The sequence below is a fragment of the Hibiscus syriacus genome, unplaced genomic scaffold (genome assembly GCF_006381635.1).
Source record: "Hibiscus syriacus cultivar Baekdansim isolate YM2019G1 unplaced genomic scaffold, ASM638163v2 tig00110346_pilon, whole genome shotgun sequence".
Lineage (NCBI taxonomy): Eukaryota > Viridiplantae > Streptophyta > Magnoliopsida > Malvales > Malvaceae > Hibiscus > Hibiscus syriacus.
Window position 1 is genome coordinate 651,196 of NW_024062697.1, and position 26,140 is coordinate 677,335.

Consider the following 26,140-nt stretch of genomic DNA (forward strand, 5'->3'; position numbering starts at 1 on the left):
GCTCGTAAGCATATTATTATTTTTTTCAATATACTTGCCATTATTCCGTAAGCTCATAAGCTTATTTGCATCGTTACCATTATTAACCAATAAAACATAATCCATAGTCAATAAACCGTAGACAATAGCCCAATATAACACCCTGAGGACCATGGGTATACGAGTAAAATACCTGCACCGTAGTGCTAAACCTGCACTAAGCTTACGCCATAGTGCTAATCCGGACAATACACATAAGGTCGTGCCCACAACCTACACTAAGCTTACGCTATAGTGCTAATCCGGATATAAACCTGCACTTAGTGTCCTTACACACTATAGTGCTAATATAAACCTGCAGCTGCTATACTCTATGGCATGCCAACTATACCCTGTCCCTCAATGACTTACTTGGGCATATAGTCTATTTTATTCAATTCATCCATGGCAAAGTATATTATCAATATTTAACATTGGGCAGTTCATACCCGAAATCATTCATGATAAAATGTCACATTTTTCATAATCAATGCATTTTGATTTCATACCGTGACATTTCAATGTCATGTCAATTTATAAAAACATGGCATAATATCATGCTGATATAAACAAGGTCGACTTATCGCAAGTCTTCCTTATGATGTATAAAACATCCATGTGTAATTTCATGCATGTATTGCACTCACCTTGACACTTTATGTCTTTCAAAATATATGAGCCTCAATATTGTCCACAATATACCCTTTTTATACTTGACTTGCTTCAATTGCAAATCGACCATGATCTGTATAAATCACAAATTTATAATAATACATATGTAAGTATTTTACTAACATAACCATATCCCAAAATAATTCCATAGCATACTTCAAACTCATTTCCACCAAATAATTCAATACTTATTAATTCCTTTAACATTGGAACCCACTTTTCCCATTTACTCAAAATGGTCTTCACCATTTTACCACTTAAATTCTTAAAACCAAAAATTCCAACATTGAAATTATTTCCATTCAAATGCTTTTACAAAAGCATAAATACATTTAAGTACCCCAAACTATGAAATTGTTGTACTTAAATAACCAATCACTTCAATCTTCCCAAAATAATCAATTTTACTTCTAACACTCATTTCAATTCTCAAACAACAATTTCCAGCATAGTACATCAATTATACAACTCTTACACCACAGCCCATTAATTTTCCAGAATTCAGACAACTCGCACTACCCTTAAAGAATCATTATTCTGTATTGATATAGACACTGGATTTCAATTCCATTTCTTGCATTAAAAACTAGACTCGAATACGAATCTATCTATATAAATAAATCCTTCTAATTCATTCTGTACAATTTATGGTGAATTTTCAAAGTTCACCAACAGAATCTGTTTTGTACAGAATTCTGCTGTCTGACTTTTCTGACCTTTCCTCAGTTAAAAATTCATATATATTTGTATACAGCTTGAAATTGATCCCCGTTTGTTTTAAACAAAACTATATCCATATATGAACATAATATATAAAACTAACCTCCAAATTATTTTTATATATTTTATGGTGAATTTTCGAACCCACTGTAATTCCCAAAATCTAAACTGTTTTTCTTTAACTTCATCCTTATGTTCTTCATCAATTCATACAACCTCAAAATCATCAATAATCATCATCAATTTCAAAAACCATTGTATAAACCCAAATTTTCAGATTGGGGAATATTTGAATCAAGCAAGATTATCATACAATATTGGTACCAAATGATAGTGTTTTTCGCAAATAACCATTTTTTATTTTCATCATACTCATAATCCTAAAGAAATTGCTTGAAAAATGAGTTGAAGATCTCTTACCTTTGAAGAAACCCACGCAGCTTTTGAAGGAGAAGATGAACACATTTGGTTGAAATGTCATCTTAATTTACATTTCATTCCACTTTAAATGAATATATTATTCATTTAATTGTGATAAGACCAAAACACCCTTAATGAATATCTAAAATCACCATAAAACCAAGCCATCTGATATTACAAAGTCAAATATAATTTAATTTGACTTTGACCTACGAAAATGCCCTGAAATTTTCAAAACTTGCATTTTAGTCACTAAATTTCACTGTTTCAGTTAAATCTGAAAAATTGCATATTTCCAAACCAAATTTCTCTGATCCAAAATATTAAAATAATATTTCCAACCATCTTATAACATCCTTCAAATTTTCGTAAAATTCAAACTCGATCCAAATTACCGATTCCTTATCGGCTTTAACCCTTTCTAGTTTTTCTTTACTAAAACTCCAAATTCAAAAATATGATTTCTATAAAACTCCACTCTCAATAGTAGACCATCTATTTATGGAATAAAATTCTTTTTAGGAAATTATCACTTAATTCCCTAAATTTGATTCCCAAATTTCTACTTTGACCATCAAACTTTCAAAATTTACATTTTGGTCATCATCTAGATTTTTGGGGTATTACACGTAACGAAAGAGTCGACATAGTAAGAGATTGAATGAAAGAAAAAGAACTTTGTTTAGGACTTACGTGAGGCAAAGGTGAGTGAAATTTATATTTTTATATTAGATATGATGACGGCTTGCGATAAGCCAACCTCGAACGTTTTCGATCAAAAAATGGTTTATTTATTTTATGCAATATTTTTATGATGTTTTATATAAAGTGTATTTTGAAAGTATTGTTTTGATTTTATTGGTATGTGAATATGTTTTCTATGAAAAGGTTCTATGTGAAAATGTGCTAAGTGAAAATGTTCTACGTGAAAATACCCTATGTGAATGTGCTCTACGTGGATAAAACACACTCTAAATAATGAAATGAAAAAATTAATTATAAACCTAAAGCCCAAAGTATATGTATGAGAATTAAAGGTATAGTTGGCATGCCAAGAGTCGAGGGTTCTATGCGATCATTCGGGACAAATTTCTACGTGGTCCTTCGGGACAAATTTCACGCGGTCCGTCGGGACAAATCTATGTGGCACTTCGGTGCATATTCTATGTGGAATTTCGGTGCAAATTATATGAGAAGTGGTGATTCTATTAGTGCACAACCTCAATGTACTCAAATACCTTGAGTTCTTAATAATATGTGTTGGGCTAATAAAACAAATTAATATACATCGAGTAATATGTAACAGTATACATGGTTTTTATAAAGTGTATTGTTTTCGGTATACAAGTGCTTTTAAATGTTTTGTATGCTCATTATTTCCTCACTAATTCAACGACTTAGCGTGTGAGTGTTTTCACACGTAGGTTCAAAGAGATCGGAGTAGCAAAGCTAGTAAATGATAGCATACACCTGAAGAAGATCATATCAGAACAAATTGGACAGTAGGTTTCTTATCATTTTTTAATTTTGTTGGCATGTATCATAGGTTTTTAAATTGTAATGCTCTGATTAGTTTTGTAAAGATACTATTTTAAATTTATATAAATTATCAAGTATTTATTTTCATTGTGAATTATAAAATTTTCAATATTTACTTTGTTATAAGGGTTTCACCATTTAAATACAATTAAAAGTTTAAATTTTCAATGAGTTTTCAAAGAGTCAAAGTTTTTAAAAGAAATGTGACACCTTAGATTCGTATCGGGGTCTGGTACCTGTTAGGGGTGTTACATTTATTGGTATCAGAACTATGATTTAACTGATTTTAAGTTCGAAACGAAGTAAATTGTCATTTTAAAAATGTACCTGCCAAAGAAAGGCTAAAAATTTCTTATATCATTGGGGTAAATTTTATGATGTCCTTCCTAGTAGAGTTAGTAATTATATCTTAATAGATGTCAGACTACGAGGGCTCCCAAAGTGAAGCGGGAGATTGTCATGAGGGAAATAGTAATTCACCTGCCCCAGTTTGGCAAGGTGAAGAGCATGCACCTCAAGGAGTGCCTATGCTAGATTAGGGAGTCTTTTTCAGGACGTTGGATGCGATTCTGACTCGTTTCCAACCTTCTTCTCCCTCAGCTCCTAGGATGAATGTGGAAAAGGAATTTAAGAGCCTAGGAGCACCGAAATTTAGAGAAGAAACTGAGGAAGGTCCCATTGATGTGGATCTTTGGTTAAACGACATTAATATTATGCTTGAGGGTCTCTATTGTTCTGAAATAGAGAAGTTGGATGGAGTAGTCTCATTACTACAAGGACAAGCATGGATATGGTGGACTAACGTGACAATGAGAGCTCCTAGGGACAAAGTAGCATGGTCATTCTTTCTGGAAGAGTTCAAGAACAAGTATATCGATGAACAATTCATCCGCTAAATGAAACAAGAATTCATGAATTTGAAGCAAGGGAATCACATTGTGTATGAGTACGAGTGTGAGTTTAATAAGTTGAGTAGATTTTCAGCTGAATTAGTCACGATGGAAAAAGACTCATGTGATTGGTTAATAGAGGGTTTATGCCCCAGATTGAAAGAGTTATTGTTAGCGTTGAACCTTTCTACTTTTCAAGAGGTGGTAAATCGAGCTAAAGCCTTAGAACGAGCTCAGAATTAAAGATATGGGGAGAAAAAGACTTAGTGGAACAAGAGAAAGGGTACCTCATCGAGTGTATCGCAATCAAAGAAAACTCGAGGTTTGGGTTTTTGACCTCAATCTAGATCTAAATCAGTTGCATCCTCAGGTAGTGGATCAAATCTGATGAAAGTTAAGTAGACCCAATCTACTGAATCAAGAGCTAGAATGCCAAGTCAATGTCAGCATTGTGGCAAACATCATAGTGACATATGTTGAATGGTCTCTGGAGTATGCTTTAGATGTGGTGACACATGACATTTTATCTGGGATTGCCCATTGATGACCAGAGAGCCTGCACAGTTTGAGAGATATGTTACTGTACTTCAGAGAGGTAGAGGGTGAGGCATATGAAGAAATTAATCTAAGTCGACCACTCAACTTGAAATGTGCTCGACTGCTCAGGTCTACAACCTTAAGACTAATGAGATTGCGATGATCCAGAGATCATTGCAGGTACTTTTCAATTAGTTGATAAACCTATTTTGGTTTTTATTGACCCAGGATCAACCTATTTTTATATTAGTAGTAAATTGATGAGAGAATTGAAAATTAAATTAGAAGCTATAAGTAATGATGTGATTGTGACTAACCCATTAGGGCATAGTGCTCGGGTAAATCAATTGTGTCGAGGGTGTCCCATAAGAATTCAGGTAATTAAATTTCATGCTAATATGATGAAATTACCCTTTGACGAGTTTGAAGTTATTATGGGAATGGATTGTTTGTATCGTTACCATGCTAATAGCGATTATCGATTGAAGTGAGTAGTTTTGAGAAGTTCAGATGGATCAGAAGTAATTGTGGTCAGTGAAAGATTTAATTCATTAGCTAATATGATATCAATAATATCGGCTAATAAGATAATATTACAAGGATGTCAAGTTTTCATCGCCAATGTGATTGATACTCGAGTCAAGGAAAGAAGACTGGAAGACATTCTGTCGGTTCGAGAATCTTCAGACGTGCTTCCAGAAGAGTTACCGAGATTACCTATATATAGAGAGGTTGAGTTTCAAATTGAGGTTATGTCGGGAACAAACCAATTTTAATGGCTCCTTACAGAATCCCCCAAAAGGAACTCAGTGAGTTAAAGGCTCAGTTTCAAGAGCTATTAGATAAAGGATTCATCAGACCTAGTGTGTCACCTTGGGGTGCTCTAGTGCTATTTGTAAAGAAGAAAGATGGTTTGATGCGTCTTTGTATTGATTATTGATAACTCAACAAGGTGACTATAAAGAATAAGTATTCTCTTCCAAGAATCGATGATTTATTTGGTCAACTCAAGGGATCTTCAGTGTTCTACAAGATTGATTTACGCTCTGGTTATCATCAGTTGAAGATACAAGAAAATGACATTCCAAAAATGGCTTTTAGGACTCGATATAGTCATTATGAGTTTGTAGTAATGCCATTTGGATTAACCAATGCACTTGCAGTGTTTATGGACCTCATTAATAGGGTATTTCAACCATACCTCAATCGATTTGTTTTTTTCTTCATTAATGACATCTTGGTGTATTTAAAGACAAAAGAGGAGCATGAAACCCATCTTCGAGTGATTCTTCAAACACTACGAGACAATAAGCTTTATGCTAAGTTGTCTAAATGTGAATTTTGGTTACCTAAAGTGGCATTACTTGGACATGTGGTATAAACAGAGGGGATTCGGGTGGATCCTCAGAAGATTAAGGCTATTTTCAATTGGGAAGCTCCAAGAAATGTTTCTGAAATACGTAGTTTCTTGAGTTTGGTTGGATATTATCGGAGATTTGTTAAGGAATTTTCGATAATTTCCACCCCATTGACCATGCTGTTAGGGAAAGATGTGCCCTTCAATTGGATGAATAAATGCCAATATAGTTTTGAATCTTTAAAGAAAGTACTAACGGAAGCTCTGGTGCTAGTACAACCAGAATCGGGCTAGGACTATACAATTTATAGTGACACTTCTCATAATGGTTTAGGATGTGTTCTAATACAAGATGGAAAAGTAATAGCTTACGCTTTGAGATAGCTTAAGCCACATGAGAAGAATTATCTGACTCATGATCTTGAGTTAGCATCGGTGGTGTTTGTATTGAACATATGGCGCCACTATTTTTATGGTGAGCGTTGTTACATTTCACAGATCACAAATGTTTAAGGTACTTGCTGATTTAAAAAACAGATAAACCTAAGACAAAGGAGATGAATCAAGTCACTTAAAGATTATGATGCAATCATAGATTATTACCCTGTGAAGGCTAATGTTGTAGTTGATGCGCTTAGCTAAAAGACTTTTGCAGCTTTACGTATGTTAGATGCCAGACTTGAGTTAAACGACAATGGTGCTCTAATTGCTGAATTAAAGCTAAGACCGCTATTATTAGAGCGAATAAAAGAGTCACAAAGAAGGGATGATAAGTTTTTAACAAGAATAGAACAAGTGGAAAAATGTGAAATCAAAGCTTTGAAGTAAAGTCAAATGGATTCTTATACTACAAAGACCGAATTTGTGTTACTAATGATGAAGAATTAAAAAGGGATATACTTTCTGAAGTTCATTTTAGTCCGTTGACTATGCATCCAAGAGGAACCAAGATGTATCAAGATTTAAAAGGGAGATATTGATGGCCATGCATGAAAAGAACTATTACAGAGTTTGTTGCAAAGTGTCTAGCCTGCCAGCAAGTGAAAGCTGAACATCATGTGCCTTCAGGACTTTTGCAACCGATAGCTATTCCTTAATGGAAATGGGATAGAGTTATGATGGATTTCGTAACGGGTTTATCTTTGACACTGAACAGAAATAATTCAATTTGGGTGATTATCGATAGATTAACAAAGACCGTGCATTTTATTCATGTTCGAACTGATTTTTCAATAGATAAGTATACATAATTATATATTAAGGAGATAGTTTGACTACATGGAGTGCAAGTTTCAATAGTATCTGATAGAGATCCAAGGTTCACTTCGAGGTTTTTGAAGTCTTTACATGGAGCATTGCGTACCCGATTGAAATTTAGCATGGCTTTTCACCCACAGATTGATGGTAAATCGGAACGGACGATTCACTTTCTGGAAGATGTGTTAAGAGCATATGTTATTGATTTCTGTGGATCGTGGGAGAAGTATCTACCGCTCGTAGAATTTGCTTATAACAATAGTTATCAAAATAGTATCAAGATGACGCCCTACAAAGTTTTATATGGAAGGAAATGTTGAACACCATTAAATTGGTTTGAATTAAAAGATCAATACTTAGTAGGGCCAGATCTAATTAAAGAAGTTGAAGATAAACTGAAGATTATTCAAGATAATCTTAAGATAGCTGTTGATCAACAGAAGTCTTAGGCGGATTTGAAGATAAAGGAAATTGAATTCTAAGTAGGTGATAAAGTATTTCTCAAAGTATCACCTTGAATAAGATTCTCAGTTTTGGACCCAAAGGAAAACTCATTCCTAGATTCATTGGACCTTATGAAATCTTAAAAATAGTGGGACCAGTGGCATATCAATTAGCATTGCCACCAGAAATAGAAAACATCCACAATATTTTTCATGTATCAATGCTCAGAAGATATCGATCAGATCATTCGCACATCATTGTACCGGATGAAATAGAAGTTTAATCTTACCTGACCTATGAGGACGAACTGGTACATATTTTAGCATATGAATTCAAACAGCTAAGGAAAAAGACGATTCCATTAGTTAAAGTTCTATGGAGAAATCACAAAGTAGAAGAGGCAACATGGGAACGTGAAGAGGACATGAGAAGACATTTTCCTCATCTCTTTGTATAGTGAAAATTCGAGGACAAATTTCCTTAAGGGGTAGAATTGTAATACCCAAACATCATGTCAATGATTAAAATGTAAGGATTTAAAACTTAGTTGTTAAATTTGATAAATTAAAAAGTTAAAGGACTAATTTTGGAAATTTATGTCTAAGACTTATTAGCAAAGATGAAAGAATGGAAGGGAATTATGGTATTTTATAAAGAAATGAATTTAATATTCATTCTAAAGTTATTAAGTATGTGAGGATTAGAGATTAAGGAAAAATAATAGTATGGAAACTTGGTCATCTTCTCTTCTCATTTCTTTCCCCATGAGTCTCCATGGTTAAGGTAAGTTACTTTCAAGTTGGTTGTTTCTTTAATTTTTGGATTGGTTTTGAAGCCTTGTGTGGTATAGAAGCTGAAGGAAGCTTTAAGATGAATAGAAACTAAGAGATTTTGTGAATTAAGGATGAATTAGGAAAATGAGTTTTTAATGAATTTGATGAGATTGATTATTATTTGGATTTCTAATGATATATTTGACTTGTCAAGGGTTTAATTAAGGTTTTTGAAGTGTTAGAAAAGATTAAGAACATGTTTGATTGATGAGTATGATTTTTAGCTTAAAGTATTCTATGGAGAATTTTGGGATGCTAAAATAGAATTATTGGATATAAGTTGTGTGAGATAAATATTAGTAAGTTTAGGGTTTGATTGGAGCTAAAAGCTTAAAATTTTGGTGAAGTGTGGGTAAAATTCGAAGTGAGAGAGGTAAAATCTAGGTAAGGGTATCAGTACAGTATCGATACTAAAAGAACAGTATCGATACTATAAGGTTAAATTGAAAGGAAAGGTATGAATCGGATGAACAATATCGATACTGTAATTGAAAATATAATTCCAAAATGCCAAAATGATAACGATACTGAAGTGGGTATCACTGCCATAGAAGAGAAGTATCGGTACTGTAAGAGGGGTACTGATATTATTCAGTCTGAAATTTAAAATTAGGAGTTTTTTTCGTTATTGTAAGTGCTAATTGATTATTCATTAATAGAAATTCGGTATTGATCTTGGATATATTGATGTTTAGATTTGGATTAAAAGCGTAACAAAATAGTCGACATAGTAAGAGATTGAACGAAAGAAAAAGAACTTCGTTTAGGAATTACGTGAGGCAAAGGTGAGTGCAATTTATATATTTATATTAGATTAGAGGACGGCTTGCGATAAGCCAACCTCGAACGTTTTCAATCAAAAATGATTTATTTATTTTATGCAATATTTTTTATTATGTTTTATATAAAGTGTATTTTCAAAGTATTGTTTTAATTTTATTGGTATATGAATATGTTTTCTATGAAAATGTTCTATGTGAAAATGTGCTAAGTGAAAATGTTCTACGTGAAAATACCCTATGTGAATATGCTCTACGTGGATAAAACAAACTCTAAATAATGAAATGAAAAAATTAATTATAAACCTAAAGCCCAAAGTATATGTATGAGAATTAAAGGTATAGTTGGCATGCCAAGAATTGAGGGTTCTATACAGTCATTCGGGACAAATTTCTACGTGGTCCTTCGGGACAAATTCCACGCGGTCCTTCAGGACAAATCTATGTGGCACTTCGGTGCATATTCTATGTGGAATTTCGGTACAAATTATATGAGAAGTGGTGATTCTATTAGTGCACAACCTCAATGTACTCAAATACCTTGAGTTCTTAATAATATGCGTTGGGCTAATAAAACAAATTAATATACATCGAGTAATATGTAACAATATACATGGTTTTTAGATTGTTTTCGGTATACAAGTGTTTTTAAATGTTTTGTTTGCTCATTATTTCCTCACTAATTCAACGACTTAGCGTGTGAGTGTTTTCACACGTAGGTTCAAAGAGATCGGAGTAGCAAAGCTAGTAAATGACAGCATACACCTGAAGAAGATCATATCAGAGCAAATTGGACAGTAGGTTTCTTATCATTTTGTAATTTTGTTGGCATGTATCATAGGTTTTTAAATTGTAATGCTCTGATTAGTTTTGTAAACATACTATTTTACATTTATATAAATTATCAAATATTTATTTTCATTGTGAATTATAAAATTTTCAATATTTACTTTGTTATAAGAGTTTCACCACTTAAATACAATTAAAAGTTTAAATTTTCAATGAGTTTTCAAAGAGTCAAAGTTTTGAAAAGCAGTGTGACACCTCGGATTAGTATCGGGGTCGGGTACGTGTTAGGGGTGTTACACTAACTATATGAAACAATTGATTTTCCCTGATCAAAAGATGTGTTGTGATGAATGCATCACAAAATGCTAAAACCATCATAACAATAAACAAAATCAAGCCATAAAAGCAAATGAACAACCATGCTATAAAGACAAACAAAAATAAACGCTTTATCAATATGCAAAAAGAAATAAATTAAAACGGAAAAATATGTTTATTTAGATCTAAATAAAAAATTAAGTAAAAAGAGAAAAAATAATATAAAAGATACGACGGTCCGCCGCCTAAGGCGACACTTTGAAACAAAAACCTAAAAAATCATTTTTGAAAGAAAACTAGAGCCTAATTATATATTCTTATATACATCATCTAAATCATCATAATAATAAGGTAAACTACATGAATGATCATAATAAGATAAATTACATAAATGATCATTTAATTATGAAATGTTTCGAATTTGACTATTGATCTAATAATTTTATCAAATCACTTAATTATTTAAATGATATTAACTAAACATGATATAATAACACATTTAATCTATATTATTAACATATTCTATTAAGTTGGTCGAATTTTTATTAAAAGTCATTTTCCATGTGAAATTTTTTTTAAAAATAGAGATGAATATGATTGAAATTCATGACCACTTGGTGTAAATAAGAAGGCAAAGCCACCAAGACAAGCCTAATGCTTGAAATAATATAAGATATAGGTTAAACTATAATTAATTGTTAATATAAAATATGTATTTATATATTTTTTATTTAAATAATATATATTACATATGTTGTTAATATCTTATTAATAGTCGGTCTATTTTTATTGATAGAATGAATAAGTAATAAAAATCAAATTTGTAATTATATTATTTTTGAACTTTCATGCTGATACATGGTTTCTATTAAATATTAGTGACAAATGACGTAATTGATATCATTTAGATAATTAAATTACTTAATTGTTAAAATTAATAGACCAATAATTAAATTAGAACCGTCTCATAATTAAATAGCCATTGGTATAATTCACCCTAATAACAATAATAATATCTTCCATCAAATTAAGGAAATGTATTGCATACGAACAAATTCATTTATTTTTCAATAATAATAATAAAACATTATGTTAATTTGTTCGCAAATAAGAAAAGATTCAATCTTTCACATGAATGTAAAACTTCTTAAGAAATACTACATAGTTAAAAGAACATTTTTTATAAATGAAAAAACGCTGATGAAACACTTTTCAGCTTTCTTCCTTTATTTATATAGCCCCGACCCCAACAAAGCAAAACCACTGTCTCAACTTTGATCTCTTCCAATCAAATGATGGTCTAATTGATAATGCTCTAATTACACATCTTCAAATAGTTTATCTTTATTATCTTATCAAAATTTTCAAATTATTCAATATATATTGAAAGATACAGTTGAAAACTTGAAATGTAAAATATATTTTCAAATTATCAAAAAAAATATTTTAAATATATATATATATATTGAAAGATAAAGTTGAAATGTAAAACATATTTTCGAATAATCATAAAAAATATATTTAAAATATATATTTTTTGAAAGATAAAGTTGAAATGTAAAATATATCTTCAAATCTAACCATCGGTTCATTTAAAATTTAAATATATATGAAACAGTGTATATGTTAAAATCACCTAATACACCCACAAATTTATATTTTCATTAAAATAGGGAGAATTTTACATACAAGGAAAACAATTATATTAAAAGCAATAATAAATTTACAACATATCATAACCGTAACAAATAAAAATAAGGATAAATTATGTATTTAGTCATCCAACTATTTATGCGATTTGGTTTTTGTTGCTCAACTATTTTTTTTTCTTTTAAATCATACTTAGTATTACTTTTTTGTTTCATTTGGTCACCAATCATTAAAGAATTAACGGTGATACTGATGTGTCACCATAAGGTAATGTCATATCATTATTGAAAAAAAAAAAAAAAATCATGCCAGCAGTTTATTATTTTTTAACAGCGAATAATCATAATGAAATCAAAACGTAACATTAGATATGATTTTGAAAATATATAGTTGGTGATCCAAATGAATCCACACAAATAGTTGAGTGACTAAATACATGGTTTACCCTAAAAATAATTAATCCCAAAGGATAAATTCTTAAATGAATCCATTCCTAAAAATTTGCTTTGCAAGATGGTAGAATCCCATAGCTTTCCGTTATCAGAGGGAAGAAGCCAATTTGTTTCCAAATACAAAGCAACAAAAACAGAGTTTAAAAAACAGGGGAAAGCAGAGTCCCTTTCCAGCACTATCACCTCGCAGTGTTTTATAGGGGACGAAGCAGAAGCAGAAGCAGAAGCAGAAGCAGTGATTACAATATATTTTCTAAAGCAATGAAGCTTTCTTCAATGATATCTCCCTTTCTTTTACCACTCTTCATTTTTTCTCTTTTCCAGGCTCCAAGTTTTGCTTTCACAAAGGCAAGCAAGCCCCTCTTCAATTATTACTTCTTTTCTTAAGTTTCATTTGATTCTTGGGTTTTTTTTTTTTTTGGTTTTCATGTTTCAATCTTTGTATGCTCAGAATGTACCTATCTGTTTCATTGAAACGAAATTCTCGTCTTTGTTTCTTCTTGTTTTTGCAGTCTTACATAGTGTACTTGGGAGGACACGGTCATGGTCTGAATCCTACATCGGCTGAACTTCAAGAGGTCAAGAATTCTCATTACGAATTGCTGGGTTCATTTGTGGGAAGGTATATACTTTGATGATTACATGAAAAATATTCTCATTTCTCATCCCCCTCTTTAATGTATCTGTTTGAACTTATTTTCACAGCACTGAAACAGCAAAAGAGAAAATCTTCTACTCGTACACTAAGAACATCAATGGCTTCGCTGCTTTACTTGATGAAGAAGAAGCATCACAGATATCAAGTAAATGTTTTTCAGTTTTTAGTTTTTACCCTTCGGCTATTTTTTTTTTTTTTTTGCATGATCACTCAATGTTCATCATTTATCAATGTAGAGCATCCGAATGTGGTTTCGGTTTTCCCCAACAAAGGAAGAAAGCTACACACAACACGATCATGGGATTTTCTCACATTAGAGAGAAACGGAATTATCCCTTCGGATTCTCTTTGGAAGAGGGCAAGATTTGGTGAAGATACAATAATTGGAAACCTTGACACTGGTAAAAAGTTTGAACCTTTTCTTCCATTTTTTTCCCTTACAACAATTTTGTTAATCCATTATCCCTCATTTTTTGGATGGAATTTTGGGTTCTTGATTTGTTGTTTACATGTTTAAAAACAATGCATTTCATCAAAAATAACACTTGCAAGTTGACTATGATATTTCTTTGACTTGATCATTAACAAAAGAGTTTCAAATGATCTTAGAACTAATGCATATTTATTAAGTTGGGAAAACCAGAATTTTTTGTGCTTATCTGCAGAAAATTTTGCACCATATGTTTTGGACATTATATCAATATGACAATGGTAGGGTCAACAGAAATGATTTTTGAATATAGAATACAAGCTTTTTTAGCTTCCTTTTTCTCATATAATATGTGTGCCACTGTTTGCTTGCCAATGGCTATCATTTTTGACATATTTTGGCTAAAAAGTAATGCCTTTTTTTCTTTACCTTTGATGTTATATCTGATATATATAGGTGTCTGGCCGGAATCTAAGAGCTTTAGAGACGATGACATGGGGCCTATCCCGTCTCGATGGCGAGGGTCATGTCAACGCGGCGTTCGTTGTAACAGGTCAATTTCACTTCATTGAATCAACTTGCATGATGAGAGGATATATTTATTTTTCAACTTTACTGCAAACTGCAATATATCTTCGAACAATCCATGCTTTTTGTTTGAAAAAAAAGAAGAAAAAATTGGGTTGTCCCATTGCTGAATTGGGGAAAACCATTAGTGTTTTTGCGGGGAATCTGTATGAAATAATGTCTTTCAATCAAAGTCATGTTCACATATGCAATAGCAACCTCAATTATGAGGCAAAGTTTTTGAAAGGGAAAAGGGCTCATTTTTCTAAAGTGGTGCAACTGACCCTCCTTTTTATGGTATATGCACTGATGGTGGAATTCATATGTGAACTCATACTTATTGAGTATTTTTTTATAAATATATAAATAATTGTTTTCAAATTCATTGAAATCATTGCAGTTCATTTTATTTCCTTTGTTTATTATATCTTTTCATTTGTCTTTGAATCACTTTGAATGTTCATGAACATATGATTCCTTTCGGTCATGGCTTTGTATTATAATTACAAAGTGATAAAGTATTTTAATCATTAATTGTTGTAGGGATAAAGTGAAGACCCGGAACTTTCCTTTTTAATAATATATTGATAAAAGTGGCAATTGAGGAAAAGAAATATAAAATATTTTTATATAAAAAGCAAAAGGGAAGAAAATCCATTTGAAGTTGTTTGGCTCTCTTTTATTTTCTCTTTGATTCTTTCCACTATCCCGGACCATTGATGTTGACAGTTGACCATGGAAATTATAAAGTCAAATACCTATTGTTTGTCACCTTTTTAACCTCTTATTTATGCTACACGATGGTTTCTTTCTTACTTTCTTTAGTTATAACTTATGGTTGAAAGTAAGTTTCATCAATCGATCATTTTCCATTGTTATGATCTTTAGGAAGCTTATCGGAGCCAAGTACTTCAACAAAGGGTATGCCGCTTTCCTTGGCGAAGAACTCAATGCGACCTTAAGGACTGTAAGGGACCTCGAGGGCCATGGTTCCCACACTCTTTCAACAGCTGGTGGCAACTTTGTTCATGGTGCTAGCGTTTTTGGTTATGGCAATGGCACTTCAAAGGGAGGTTCACCTAAAGCCCGTGTTGCTACTTATAAAGTTTGTTGGCCCCCCGTCGATGGTAACCAGTGTTTTGATGCTGACATCATGGCCGCTTTTGATGTTGCCATAAGTGATGGTGTGGACGTGCTTTCCTTGTCTTTGGGTGGTGAGCCGGCTGAGTTTTTTGAAGATGGTGTTTCCATCGGTGCCTTCCATGCTGCCAAGAAAGGGATTTCTGTCGTTTTATCTGCCGGAAACTCTGGACCGACTCCCGGTACCGTATCGAACTTGTCACCATGGATGTTTACTGTTGCTGCTAGCACAATTGATAGGGAGTTTACAAGTTATGCTGAGCTAGGCAATAACGTGCAACTCAAGGTACACTAATTCTATGCTGGCCAAGTACTAATTAAATCTCTGCATGGTTTGCTTTACGTTCTTATTGTATATTTGCCAGGGAGCTAGCCTTGCTACTGCAGCATTGAAATCGAGAAATTTGTATCCGCTGATCAGTGCTGAACAGGCCAAAGCGGGAAATGCGTTGGCTGCTGTTGCGTAAGCCTCATGCTTTGACTCCAGACCTGTAATTCTGCATCATTTTGATATTCTTTTGTTTTTCTTTCTTCTTTCCATGCAGTATCCTCTGTCAAGCAGGATCACTGGACCCCAAGAAGGTTAAAGGGAAGATATTAGTTTGTCTTCGTGGAGAAAATGCAAGAACAGATAAGGGAAGGCAGGCTCTTCTTGCAGGTGCAGTCGGCATGATTCTTGCAAACGATGAAAAAAGCGGAAATGAAATTATAGCGGATCCTCATTTGCTTCCGGCAACTCACTTAAATTTCACTGATGGTCTCACAGTTTATGCATACATTAATTCAACCAAGTATCTTTCTTTCTTCTACTACAAGCTACTTCAATATTTTTTTTGCTCGAGTCTTCCACAATAATCCGTTCATGTGTATGAACATATGCTAGGAACCCTACAGCATATATAACTCCAGTGAAGACAAAATTGGATACAAAGCCTGCACCATTTATGGCTTCTTTCTCTTCTAGGGGACCCAACGTAATCGAGCCAGCAATCCTTAAGGTAAAATTGCATCGATATAACTATGCGTGTGTGTCTCTCTATATTCTGGTTGGCAAATCTAATGTTTTGGACACTGTTTCAGCCAGATATAACTGCACCAGGTGTGAGCATCATTGCTGCATTCACTGGAGCACTCGGTCCAACTGAAGACGCCTTAGACAGTCGCAGATTACCTTTCACCTCAATGTCTGGAACTTCCATGTCGTGCCCACATGTTTCTGGTATTGCTGGTCTTCTCAAGAGTCTCCACCCAGATTGGAGCCCTGCGGCTATAAGGTCTGCTATCATGACCACTGCAAGAACTAGAGACAACACTGTGAATCCAATGCTGGATTCAGACAACAAGATGGCAACCCCATTCGAATACGGCGCAGGACATGCAAGACCGAACCGTGCAATGGATCCTGGTCTCGTCTATGACTTAACAGTGGACGATTACTTGAACTACTTGTGTGCTCGCGGCTACAACGAAACCTCGATACAACTGTTCTCAGGCAAGCCGTACTCTTGCTCAAAATCAAACAGAGTTACAGACTTGAACTACCCTTCCATAACAGTCCCTGAACTCGAAAGCTCAGCAACCATCAGAAGGAAAGTTAAGAATGTAGGTACACCGGGGACATATAGAGCTCACGTCAGATCACCTGCCGGAGTTTCGGTCACGGTTAAACCTTTGACATTGACGTTTGAGAAGATCGGTGAAGAGTTGAAATTTAGAGTGACATTTAAAACAAAGAGGAAAGCAGATGCAGGTGGCGAAGGGTATGCATTTGGGGTGTTGACATGGTCTGATGGGTTTCACTATGTTAGAAGTCCTTTGGTGGTGAAGCATAAGTAGAATTTCTTTTTTCTTTTTTTTTCTTTTAATATATTGGGGGTTTGATTTTATTTCTCATTCCATTCTTTAGGAAAAAGTTTAGGAAGAAATGCCAAATAAGGAAGAGGGGTTATTCCCATTTCTGTTTTAGTCTTTCAGATTTTTTTAGTGGTCAATGTGAATTATTCATTTTACATTGTGTTTTATATAGACGTGTTAATATTATGATTGTTTCATTGAGGACGTTAACCATGTTCTTATTCGGGCGAATGCTTGCTGGGAGATGCCCCCAGCAAGATGGTTTAAGTTAAACACGGATGGACGGAATCATAAGGGCCATTGATGGGATGGTAGTAGTTAGGATGTAACACCGTGAACTCGAGGCTCAGAATTTAAGATCTCGCATTGTGTTATTGAGACAATCGTCAATTTTTAAATATTTTTTAATAGAATTAAGTTTAATACAATCAGTTCTTTTTAAAACATCCTCACCAAATAGTATTAAACAATACAGTTTGAAGAGTTATACAAAAACTGGATCTCCGAATAAGACATAATTTAAATCAAAATTAAAATAATATGAGTAAGTCCTATGAATACATAAATTCATGAACCATATGAGAGCATTCCATTTTTTTTTTTTTTACTAACGTTGATATTCGGACATAGATGGACGAGGACTAGTAGTCTTTTGATTTCATCTAAGATTTTAGTATTTAGAGATTTGAATTCTCAAAATAATCGTTATATTATCTTCGATAAATCTATGAACTCTGATCCGAATTCGAACATTTATGATGAATCTCATCTATTAATGCCATAGATTTTAACAGATTGACTTTAAATTCTCATATCTAATCTAAGTCCTCTACGAGGATTACCTCTCTCCAGGTAAGCTCGCCACAATTCATGACTCTGTGGACCCAAAGTCCACTAATACAACAATAAGAATTAAAACTGATGTGAATGTAGTTGAAATTATATTTGTCTATGACCCCCAAGACGTGTTTTCTAGCTGCGACTCGGGCGCTAAACCTAGCTTTAGACCCCATTATACTTCCGTTTACATGATCTTATATGCCCCAACACCTCCATGATCTGATGCACTATCACAGTAATCTAAAAGTGTAGATCTTTTGAGTATGGGATAGAAGAAGCATTAACATCCCTTAAACAATCCTTGATGGTCAGAAAATCCACACCTCACACTTGATCTACTCCACTATAATTCCAGGGTGATTACATTTGCAAACTAGAAATTGATTCACTCCATTGCAACTTCAGAGAGGTTGGGTTTGAGAATTGAAATTAAACCTATTTCGTTGTAACTTGAAGAAGGTTAAACCTAAAAACTAGGAATCGACCTATTTCAATGTAACTTCAGGAAGATAGGATCAGAGAAAAAAAATTTGATCTGTTCCACCGTAACTTCAGAGAAATAAGATCTAGAAACTAGAAATTAATCTGCTCCATTTCAACTTCAGGGAGATAGAATCTAGTATGCTCTATTACAAATTCAAGGAGATAGAATTTTGTGCTTTGAGATTTGATTGATCCCCCTTGTCGTTCTTGGAGAAGTAGAATTTGTAAATTTAATGATCATTTTTCAATGCAATTTGAAAGAAATAAGATCTCATTATTTTATATACGTTACTATAACTTCATAGAGATGGAACAACTTTGGAGAGGCACAACCTGCAAAAGTTATCATATTCTTTCTAACAAGAATATCTAACAAATGCAGGTCATTGTCATACCTGAGGGTTTTAATTATCGTGCGTGAAGAATTAGTGATGATTCAAAGGGCTTAATATCATGCTCAAAAAATTTATTGATGGCTAAAAAGTCTTAGCATCATACTTGAAGGTCTTTTAGATGGTCCTATAATACTCGATTTTCGTCAGGCCTAGTTTTTTTTCAAGGTCCAAATATTTTATTGAAGCTGATTATGAAGCTTGGGACATTAATCAACTTGTAACAAATTTTCAATTAAGATTCGTGCATGTCCAAGGCATGATGTCTTCTTGAAATATGTCCAGCTTTCAGTTAGCTTTCCAACACATTTTGAAATACCTTAATCGGACATATAGAATTCAAGATCTGCTTATTTTAGTGAAGACATCACGTGCACAAAATGAGATAATGGTCAAATACATGAACTTTAATTTATTACGAATTTTCAATAATTTTATTAAATATTTGTAATTAAATTCACCTTTTCAGTTTCCATAATGTATTTAGGGTAATTTATGATCTTTTGATTATTTTAATATTTTTTTTACTTTTAATTAGTGTATCTAGTAGAAATGAAAATATGCTAGAGTTTTCTCGAGCTATTCATCTTATGTAAAGAGATACACATTGTTTTTGAGAGAATTTTTGGGAGGCATATTTTTTAGAGAAAAGAGAAAAAGAAGAAAAGATTTGTAAGTTGAAGAAAATACAAGCAATAAAAAGAGATTTTTTGCTCAAATGCAAGTTAATTTATTTTCTTTGTTTATTCTTTTTTTTATTTTTTATTTTCTTTTTGAAAATTCCATCCAGTGAAAATAAACGATGAACGAGGAAAAGACATTCGAATAGATTTTATCAAGTAGCCTTCCTTGAGGTTTCTCGGTAGATACTGACAAATTCTTTTTTATTATTATTTTTCCTTTTTCCTTTTTTTTTCTTATTATTTTAATCAACCTCAATTTTTTTATCATGTCAAAAGAGAGAAAGTCGATGAACAAGGAAAAAGGGCTTTCCATTAAATCTACATAGATTTAGCATTCTTTGAGATTTCTCCATGAAAACCGACAATGAATCTTGAGTAAAATAATATTTATTTTTATTTATATTTTGTAGGGAAAATGAATTGGTACTTTGAGATTTTTGGATTTGTACTCAATTAAATAACTCGATGACTCGATTCAGATCTTTATGAGATCCACATATTTTTACACTAGTAGAAGATAATTATTTTAATCATATTCCATTTTATTTAAAACTTTATTTAGATCTTTTTTCTTTTTAAATTAAATTTTAAATTTCACTTTTATTTATCTTAACTTTTTTCTTTAAAGTTTTCACGTTTGTTTTTTTTATAAAAAATAATTTCTTTTAAATTTAATTTTCTTAGATTGGGACGCCTTCTTCTTTATCATTTTTCTAGGTTGCCTTTTTTTTTTTGCCTCAATTTTGTTTTTTTTAATTTCTTTCCTAATTTATTTTTTCATTTTATTATGATTGATTTATTGATTAAAACATTAATTTAATTTAGTTTCTTTCTTTTAACTCAACATCTTAAATTTTCCATTTTTATTATAAGTTATTTTTATTTTATTTTTTAATATAGTATGTATTATTTTTTTCATATTAGTTTTATGTGATTTTAAATTTTATACATTCATGTTTTTTTTTTAATTTCGATGTTAACTTAATTTCCTTTTTGTGTGTATATTTTATATTGTCTTCTTTTATTGTGATACATGTAACTCTATTTTCTTATTTTGCAGATTATACATTTTTTTTGCTTTTTTTATCATAACCCTAATTCATTTTGTTTTACCGTAAGAGATTCTTATAGATAATTAATTTTAATCTTCTCTTTAATTTGGCCTCAACTTTATTTTTAATACAATTTATTCACTCTTTACTTTAAATAGATCATGCTTTTTTTTATACGTGCATTTTTTAGTTATTTGCATTATAATCTTAACATGTTAATTAAATTGATTCTTTGACGTGATTCTTTAAATTTGCAAATAATTGAAGTTTATTGATTGATTGCATGGCATCTTATTTAATTGCAAAGCATGATGTTTCATCCGCATCACTTAATCTTTTCAATGATGAATTACAAAGTAATAATTTTTTTTATTTTAAATCGTCAAAAAGAGTTATCCTAATCCAACTAATTAGTTTAAATTGGTAATTTAAAATGAATAAGTATCCTCTAGTGGAACAATTTAAAATTAATCAGGAGGGTAGAAAGATAAATGTTATTGTATTTAGATCTACTGAGGATAACCCACTCGACTCTATTTGATAGTTTAGACTCGGTATTTATAAATATTTGAACATCCCCTATCTATCTTAAAGGCTGAGTAATTTTTTAAATAAAACTTTTGTTTGTTGCATAACCTTAGATAAAGAAATACAACGATTATAGTATTTCTTATTTCTTTCCAAATAAGGGAAAATTGCTACTCTACCTTATATTAAGTGGTGTTTTCCTTTAATTTGAAATGGTGACATGTTAATAATTTAACTTTAAAACTTTTGAGAAGAAAATTAGTGATTCATCGCTTTAGTTGGAAATGAGAGGGATGTCTCTCTACCTTATATTAGGTTATTAACTCTCTCCAGTTAAAGGCAAGAATGATTAATTGTATCTCTTAAATTTTAACTGGTTAAATAGCGTTGTATTTATTTAACTAGGAAAATTAATTAAATTAAGTTTGAATCCATAAATTTCATTGCAAAGACAATAATTAATCGACCAAGTACCAATTTTCGAGCGTTGTGGGGGTGCTAATCATTCCCCACAAATAATCGACTACCGAACTCATTTCTTGGGAAAGTAGACCAAAACACTATTTTAATATTTTTTAAAATTAATAAATTTTATTAAAATGGAAACATTTTTTGGGGTGATCCAATCACACCTTAAACAAAGATTAACGGCGACTCCCTCAAACCACATTTTTATTTTAAAACCCAATTTTAGTCGAAACGAACCCCTAAAATCATTTTCTTGATTTTTCGAGACATTACGACAGGCCCGAAAACTTATCGTATTGTTCAGAAGACTGACATATGACTCAAAAGACTTAGACATATGATCGAAAGACTTATAGATGACCCAAAAAATTTAGCATCATACTCTAAGGACTTAGTGATGTCCCAGAGGATTAGGACTTAGTGATGCTAAGAGGATTTAACATACTTCATGATGACTTGAAGGATTTTGTATCATACTCGGACATAGAAATGACCTGAATAATTTAATAAGCGGGAAACCTTTGAAAGCTATTTTTTTTATTTTTTATGTTCAAAATTCAATTTTTTATTTTTTATCAATTACATGATAATTCATGATGCAGTAATAACAATAAATATAATTTTTTAATTTCAAAAAGTATAAATATTAATTTTTTATAAATTAATTTAGAGATATTAAATATATATAAAATTAGCATAATAAAAGAGTGAAATGCACAATTTGATATAAAATTTAGAGTAAACTACATAAATAATTACTTTTATTTGATTTTTATAAATTTTTACTAAAATACATAATATTTGATTACTTTTCTTTTGTTTTAATAAGATTTAATCACTTCGGCCTAATTTGCAGTCATATTGGGCTTGATTTGCAAGGCTATGGACTTCAGTTTACAAACGAAAAGAGACTTAAGCCCAACATTCAAAGCAGAATTTTGTTAGCACCCAAAGGGTTTTAGGTTTTTAAGCTCTCGGTACTTGCTTACTCTTCTTCCTGCTTGGCTGCCTGCCGCTACTTATCGCCATATTCTCTGCTTCCAGGATACAGCTAGCGTCGATTAGGCTTGTCTCTCTCTCTCTCTCTATCTCTCTCTTGAAGGACGAATTTTCCGAATTAGCCTTTCAAATCCAGTCCAGGTTAACTCAACCTTTGATTTCTTCTATTATTTTTCGTTTTTAATTCCAACGATTGGGATTCATTATATGTGTGATGATTCCAGAAAGATTGCTTGTTCTTCTTCTTCTTCTTTTAATTTGAGTCTATGCATGATTTGTTCATTTGGGTATTGAAATTTTTATTTTTATGAATTATGTTGTTTGGAGATGCAGAATTTAATCAAAGTAACATAATTTATGCCATTAGCTTTGTTCTTTTGAATTTCTGGTACTGTTTTCTTTACTGAAACAATTTCTTAAAGGCATGGTTGAAAGATCCGAACTGAATTAAAACTATAAATCAATAATAATTATGAAAATTTATTAAAAAGCTAAAAAATTGAGAAATTGTTTTTACAAGAAAAGCAAGGGTGAAAAGAGTGCCTTATAATTGATTATAATGTTTTTTCATGAATGTTTTACTTTGAACTTCAATCATAATTTGAGCTTTTTTTGTAATTTCTTCTTGTTCAGACTGCAACTACCTTGTGTTGTAATAGCATATAGATGTCTATTAAAGCACCTGCCACTATGGAGGTTGAAACAATGCCTTGTGAACCTAAGCCTGAATTAAATCCGTTGCCCCCAAAGCCAGTATTCAAGCCTCTTAAGGCTCACGAGATGTCGGACGGTCGAGTCCAGTTCAGAAAGGTCTCGGTTCCACCTCACAGGTATTCACCTCTCAAGAAATACTGGATGGACATCTATACTCCAATCTACGAACAGATGAAGGTCGACATCCGAATGAATCTCAAAGCTCGGAAGGTTGAACTGAAAACAAGACCAGACACCCCCGACATTAGTAACCTTCAAAAATGTACAGACTTTGTCCAGGCTTTCATGATGGGTTTTGATGTCCCGGATGCCATTGCTCTTTTGAGATTGGATGAACTGTACGTGGAATCTTTTGAAATCAAGGATGTCAAGACTCTTAGAGGGGAGCACTTGTCTCGTGCCATCGGAAGATTGTCTGGGAAAGGCGGTAAAACTAAGTTTGCCATCGAGAACGCCACGAAGACTAGGATTGTCATTGCCGACACCAAGATTCATATACTGGGGTCTTTCGCCAACATCAAGATTGCTAGGGATTCTCTTTGCAACCTCATTTTAGGTTCACCCGCTGGGAAAGTCTACTCGAAACTTAGACAAGTTACTGCTAGATTGGCAGAAAGGTTTTGATCTTTTGTTATTCGTAATATTTTTTTGAGATTTTTTTTTCTCTGAGTAATGGATTATTAAGGGTTATCTGCAAAAAAAACCCATGAAAAAGGGGGGGGGGGGAGGAGAATGAACATGATCGAGTATTCTTTAGAAAGTAGTAATTTTAGATGAAAGTTTTGATTGGGAGGCATTGAGTGAATTTTCTGTAAGCCGCCTTTTTAATGTTCTTTTTTAATATTATTATAATGAAACTTATCCTATGATAATGGTGTTTTTGTAGTATGGTTGAAATTGATTTTGAAGTTTTTTTTACTCGACTCGATTGCCAAGCTGGAAACTTAAGTATGAACATAAGGAAACACTTGAATTTTCGGTAAACTGCTTTTTATTTTTTTTTAATTTTATTACAATGAAACTTATCCTATGGTAATGGTTTGTTTGTAGTATGGTTGCAATTAATTTTGAAGTTTTTTATTCGATTTGATTGAATACTTACCCTGAGCAACACTTCTTAAGCTGGAAGCATAAGGACAAACTTAATCATTACATGAGTTTCAAAACAGTTTGGTATAGATAAAGAAGAAATATTGCAAATCTAAGTTCGAAATTAAAAAAAAATCACATCTACTCAAAATAAACAACAAACATTCGTTCTATTTGTTCAGACTAAAAATTATATAGTGAAGTTAGTTCATTGTTAAACCCATGTATGTACAACATGTTTAAACTAAAACATTTAATGAACTTGATGGAAAAAAAATTGATAGTTTTGGAGTTTTAAATGAGAAATTGATCCAAACGTTGTTGAGGAAAATGTGAAATCAATTGTTGGTTCGTACAAGTGTAGACGTGCACGATGTGAGTAACGTAAATGTCCGAACCGGTGACACTCTTTATGGGGCTTACATATATTTTAACCCAAAAGTAAAATAAAATTTTCTCAAATATAGTATATTTTTGCAAAATTTGTTTTGGAATTAAAATGATAAATATTAAAAGGTTCCTTTAATCAAAACAATAATTTTTGAAATTGCTTAATTCTCATTAATGCTTCGTTAAGTCAAAAATTTCCAATTGTTCATAATGTGAAATCCTTATAAATACCGAGTAAACCTACTAGGTTAAAAACAATTCAAACAATTCAAAAAGTTTTTCGCTCCTCTAGTTTTTTCGGTGATAGACGAAGGCAATGAATAGCTTGTGATCTATGCAGTTGTGCTACTGTGCACTGATCATCTCGTTGTTATATCATGGGAGACAAACGACCAAAGATTTCAAGCACCAAGGAGTAACCGAAAATCCGTCTTAAGGAAACTACGTAGTTGCAAGTCTTAACCCTTTTCCAATCGGTTGTTCCGTAAAAGTTGTGCATTTATTTCTATATTGTTCTTTCGATTATTTAATAGAATAATTTTTTCATGTTATTAATTTTTTTTATTTTCTATTCATGTAAACGAAGTTTACGATGAGATCCTGTTGTGGAATTAAACAGTATTTGTTGCAATTTGTGTGAACCAATTATTTAAATAAGATTTTTTTTATCGTCTAGGATTGTAATACTTCTAACAATCTTAAGACAAATTATATCTTCTATCTTTCTATAAAAAAATCAAGATGATTTAAAAATATTGACAAAATCATGAAAAGCAAATAAATTTGTTTTCGGTATTTATCTTGCCGTTTTAACATGTTTGCTTATTTTAAAGTGGACAAATCTATTTAATAAAAATTATCGTTAAAGTAACGTTGATTATTGATTTTGTTTCAAAATATTAATTCTATCATGTCGCAACCATCTTTCGGTTGGGCCCCGGAATTGGGCTTCGACTTAGGTAAATGGATTGGAATCGCCACCGATCGTTTATTTTAAACAAAATAGGTTGATCGGATACCTTATTTCTTACCTGATCTACGCCTTACCAAAGATGTGTCGGATTCGGGAGTCGGTTACAGTCAAGGAAGGGCTAGCACCCTTGAACTGCCCTTTCGGTACTGTGTAATTTCCAGTTGTCTTTAATTAAGAAAATTGAAAGTTAAATTAAAAGGTAAAT

At 32.2% G+C, this 26,140-nt stretch overlaps 2 protein-coding genes across 2 annotated transcripts; both read left to right on the forward strand.

Moving 5' to 3' along the window:
- The first annotated feature begins 3,977 nt into the window (after positions 1 to 3,977).
- Positions 3,978 to 17,401, forward strand: LOC120120730 (subtilisin-like protease SBT5.4). The gene is made up of 11 exons (XM_039140278.1): positions 3,978 to 4,237; positions 13,000 to 13,023; positions 13,127 to 13,297; positions 13,381 to 13,478; positions 13,570 to 13,734; positions 14,220 to 14,316; positions 15,219 to 15,756; positions 15,836 to 15,933; positions 16,016 to 16,261; positions 16,354 to 16,468; positions 16,551 to 17,401. The coding sequence occupies exons 1-11, from the start codon at positions 3,978 to 3,980 to the stop codon at positions 17,304 to 17,306; spliced, it is 2,568 nt and encodes an 855-aa protein (XP_038996209.1). The 3' UTR covers positions 17,307 to 17,401.
- Positions 17,402 to 23,399: 5,998 nt separating this feature from the next.
- Positions 23,400 to 24,352, forward strand: LOC120120718 (RNA-binding protein pno1-like). Its single transcript, XM_039140273.1, has one exon. It carries the CDS (start codon positions 23,436 to 23,438, stop codon positions 24,105 to 24,107), a length of 672 nt encoding a protein of 223 aa, XP_038996204.1. The 5' UTR covers positions 23,400 to 23,435; the 3' UTR covers positions 24,108 to 24,352.
- Positions 24,353 to 26,140: the final 1,788 nt, after the last annotated feature.

What these genes read in the sequence shown, in the direction of transcription:
- LOC120120730 (XM_039140278.1), top strand. Translation starts at nt 3,978, where the DNA reads ATGAATGTGGAAAAGGAATTTAAGAGCCTAGGAGCACCGAAATTTAGA. An exon ending in GCAATAACGTGCAACTCAAG is followed by an intron (nt 15,757 to 15,835) that starts GTACACTAATTC and finishes TATATTTGCCAG; the next exon opens with GGAGCTAGCCTTGCTACTGC. An exon ending in AATGCGTTGGCTGCTGTTGC is followed by an intron (nt 15,934 to 16,015) that starts GTAAGCCTCATG and finishes CTTTCCATGCAG; the next exon opens with TATCCTCTGTCAAGCAGGAT.
- LOC120120718 (XM_039140273.1), top strand. Translation starts at nt 23,436, where the DNA reads ATGTCTATTAAAGCACCTGCCACTATGGAGGTTGAAACAATGCCTTGT.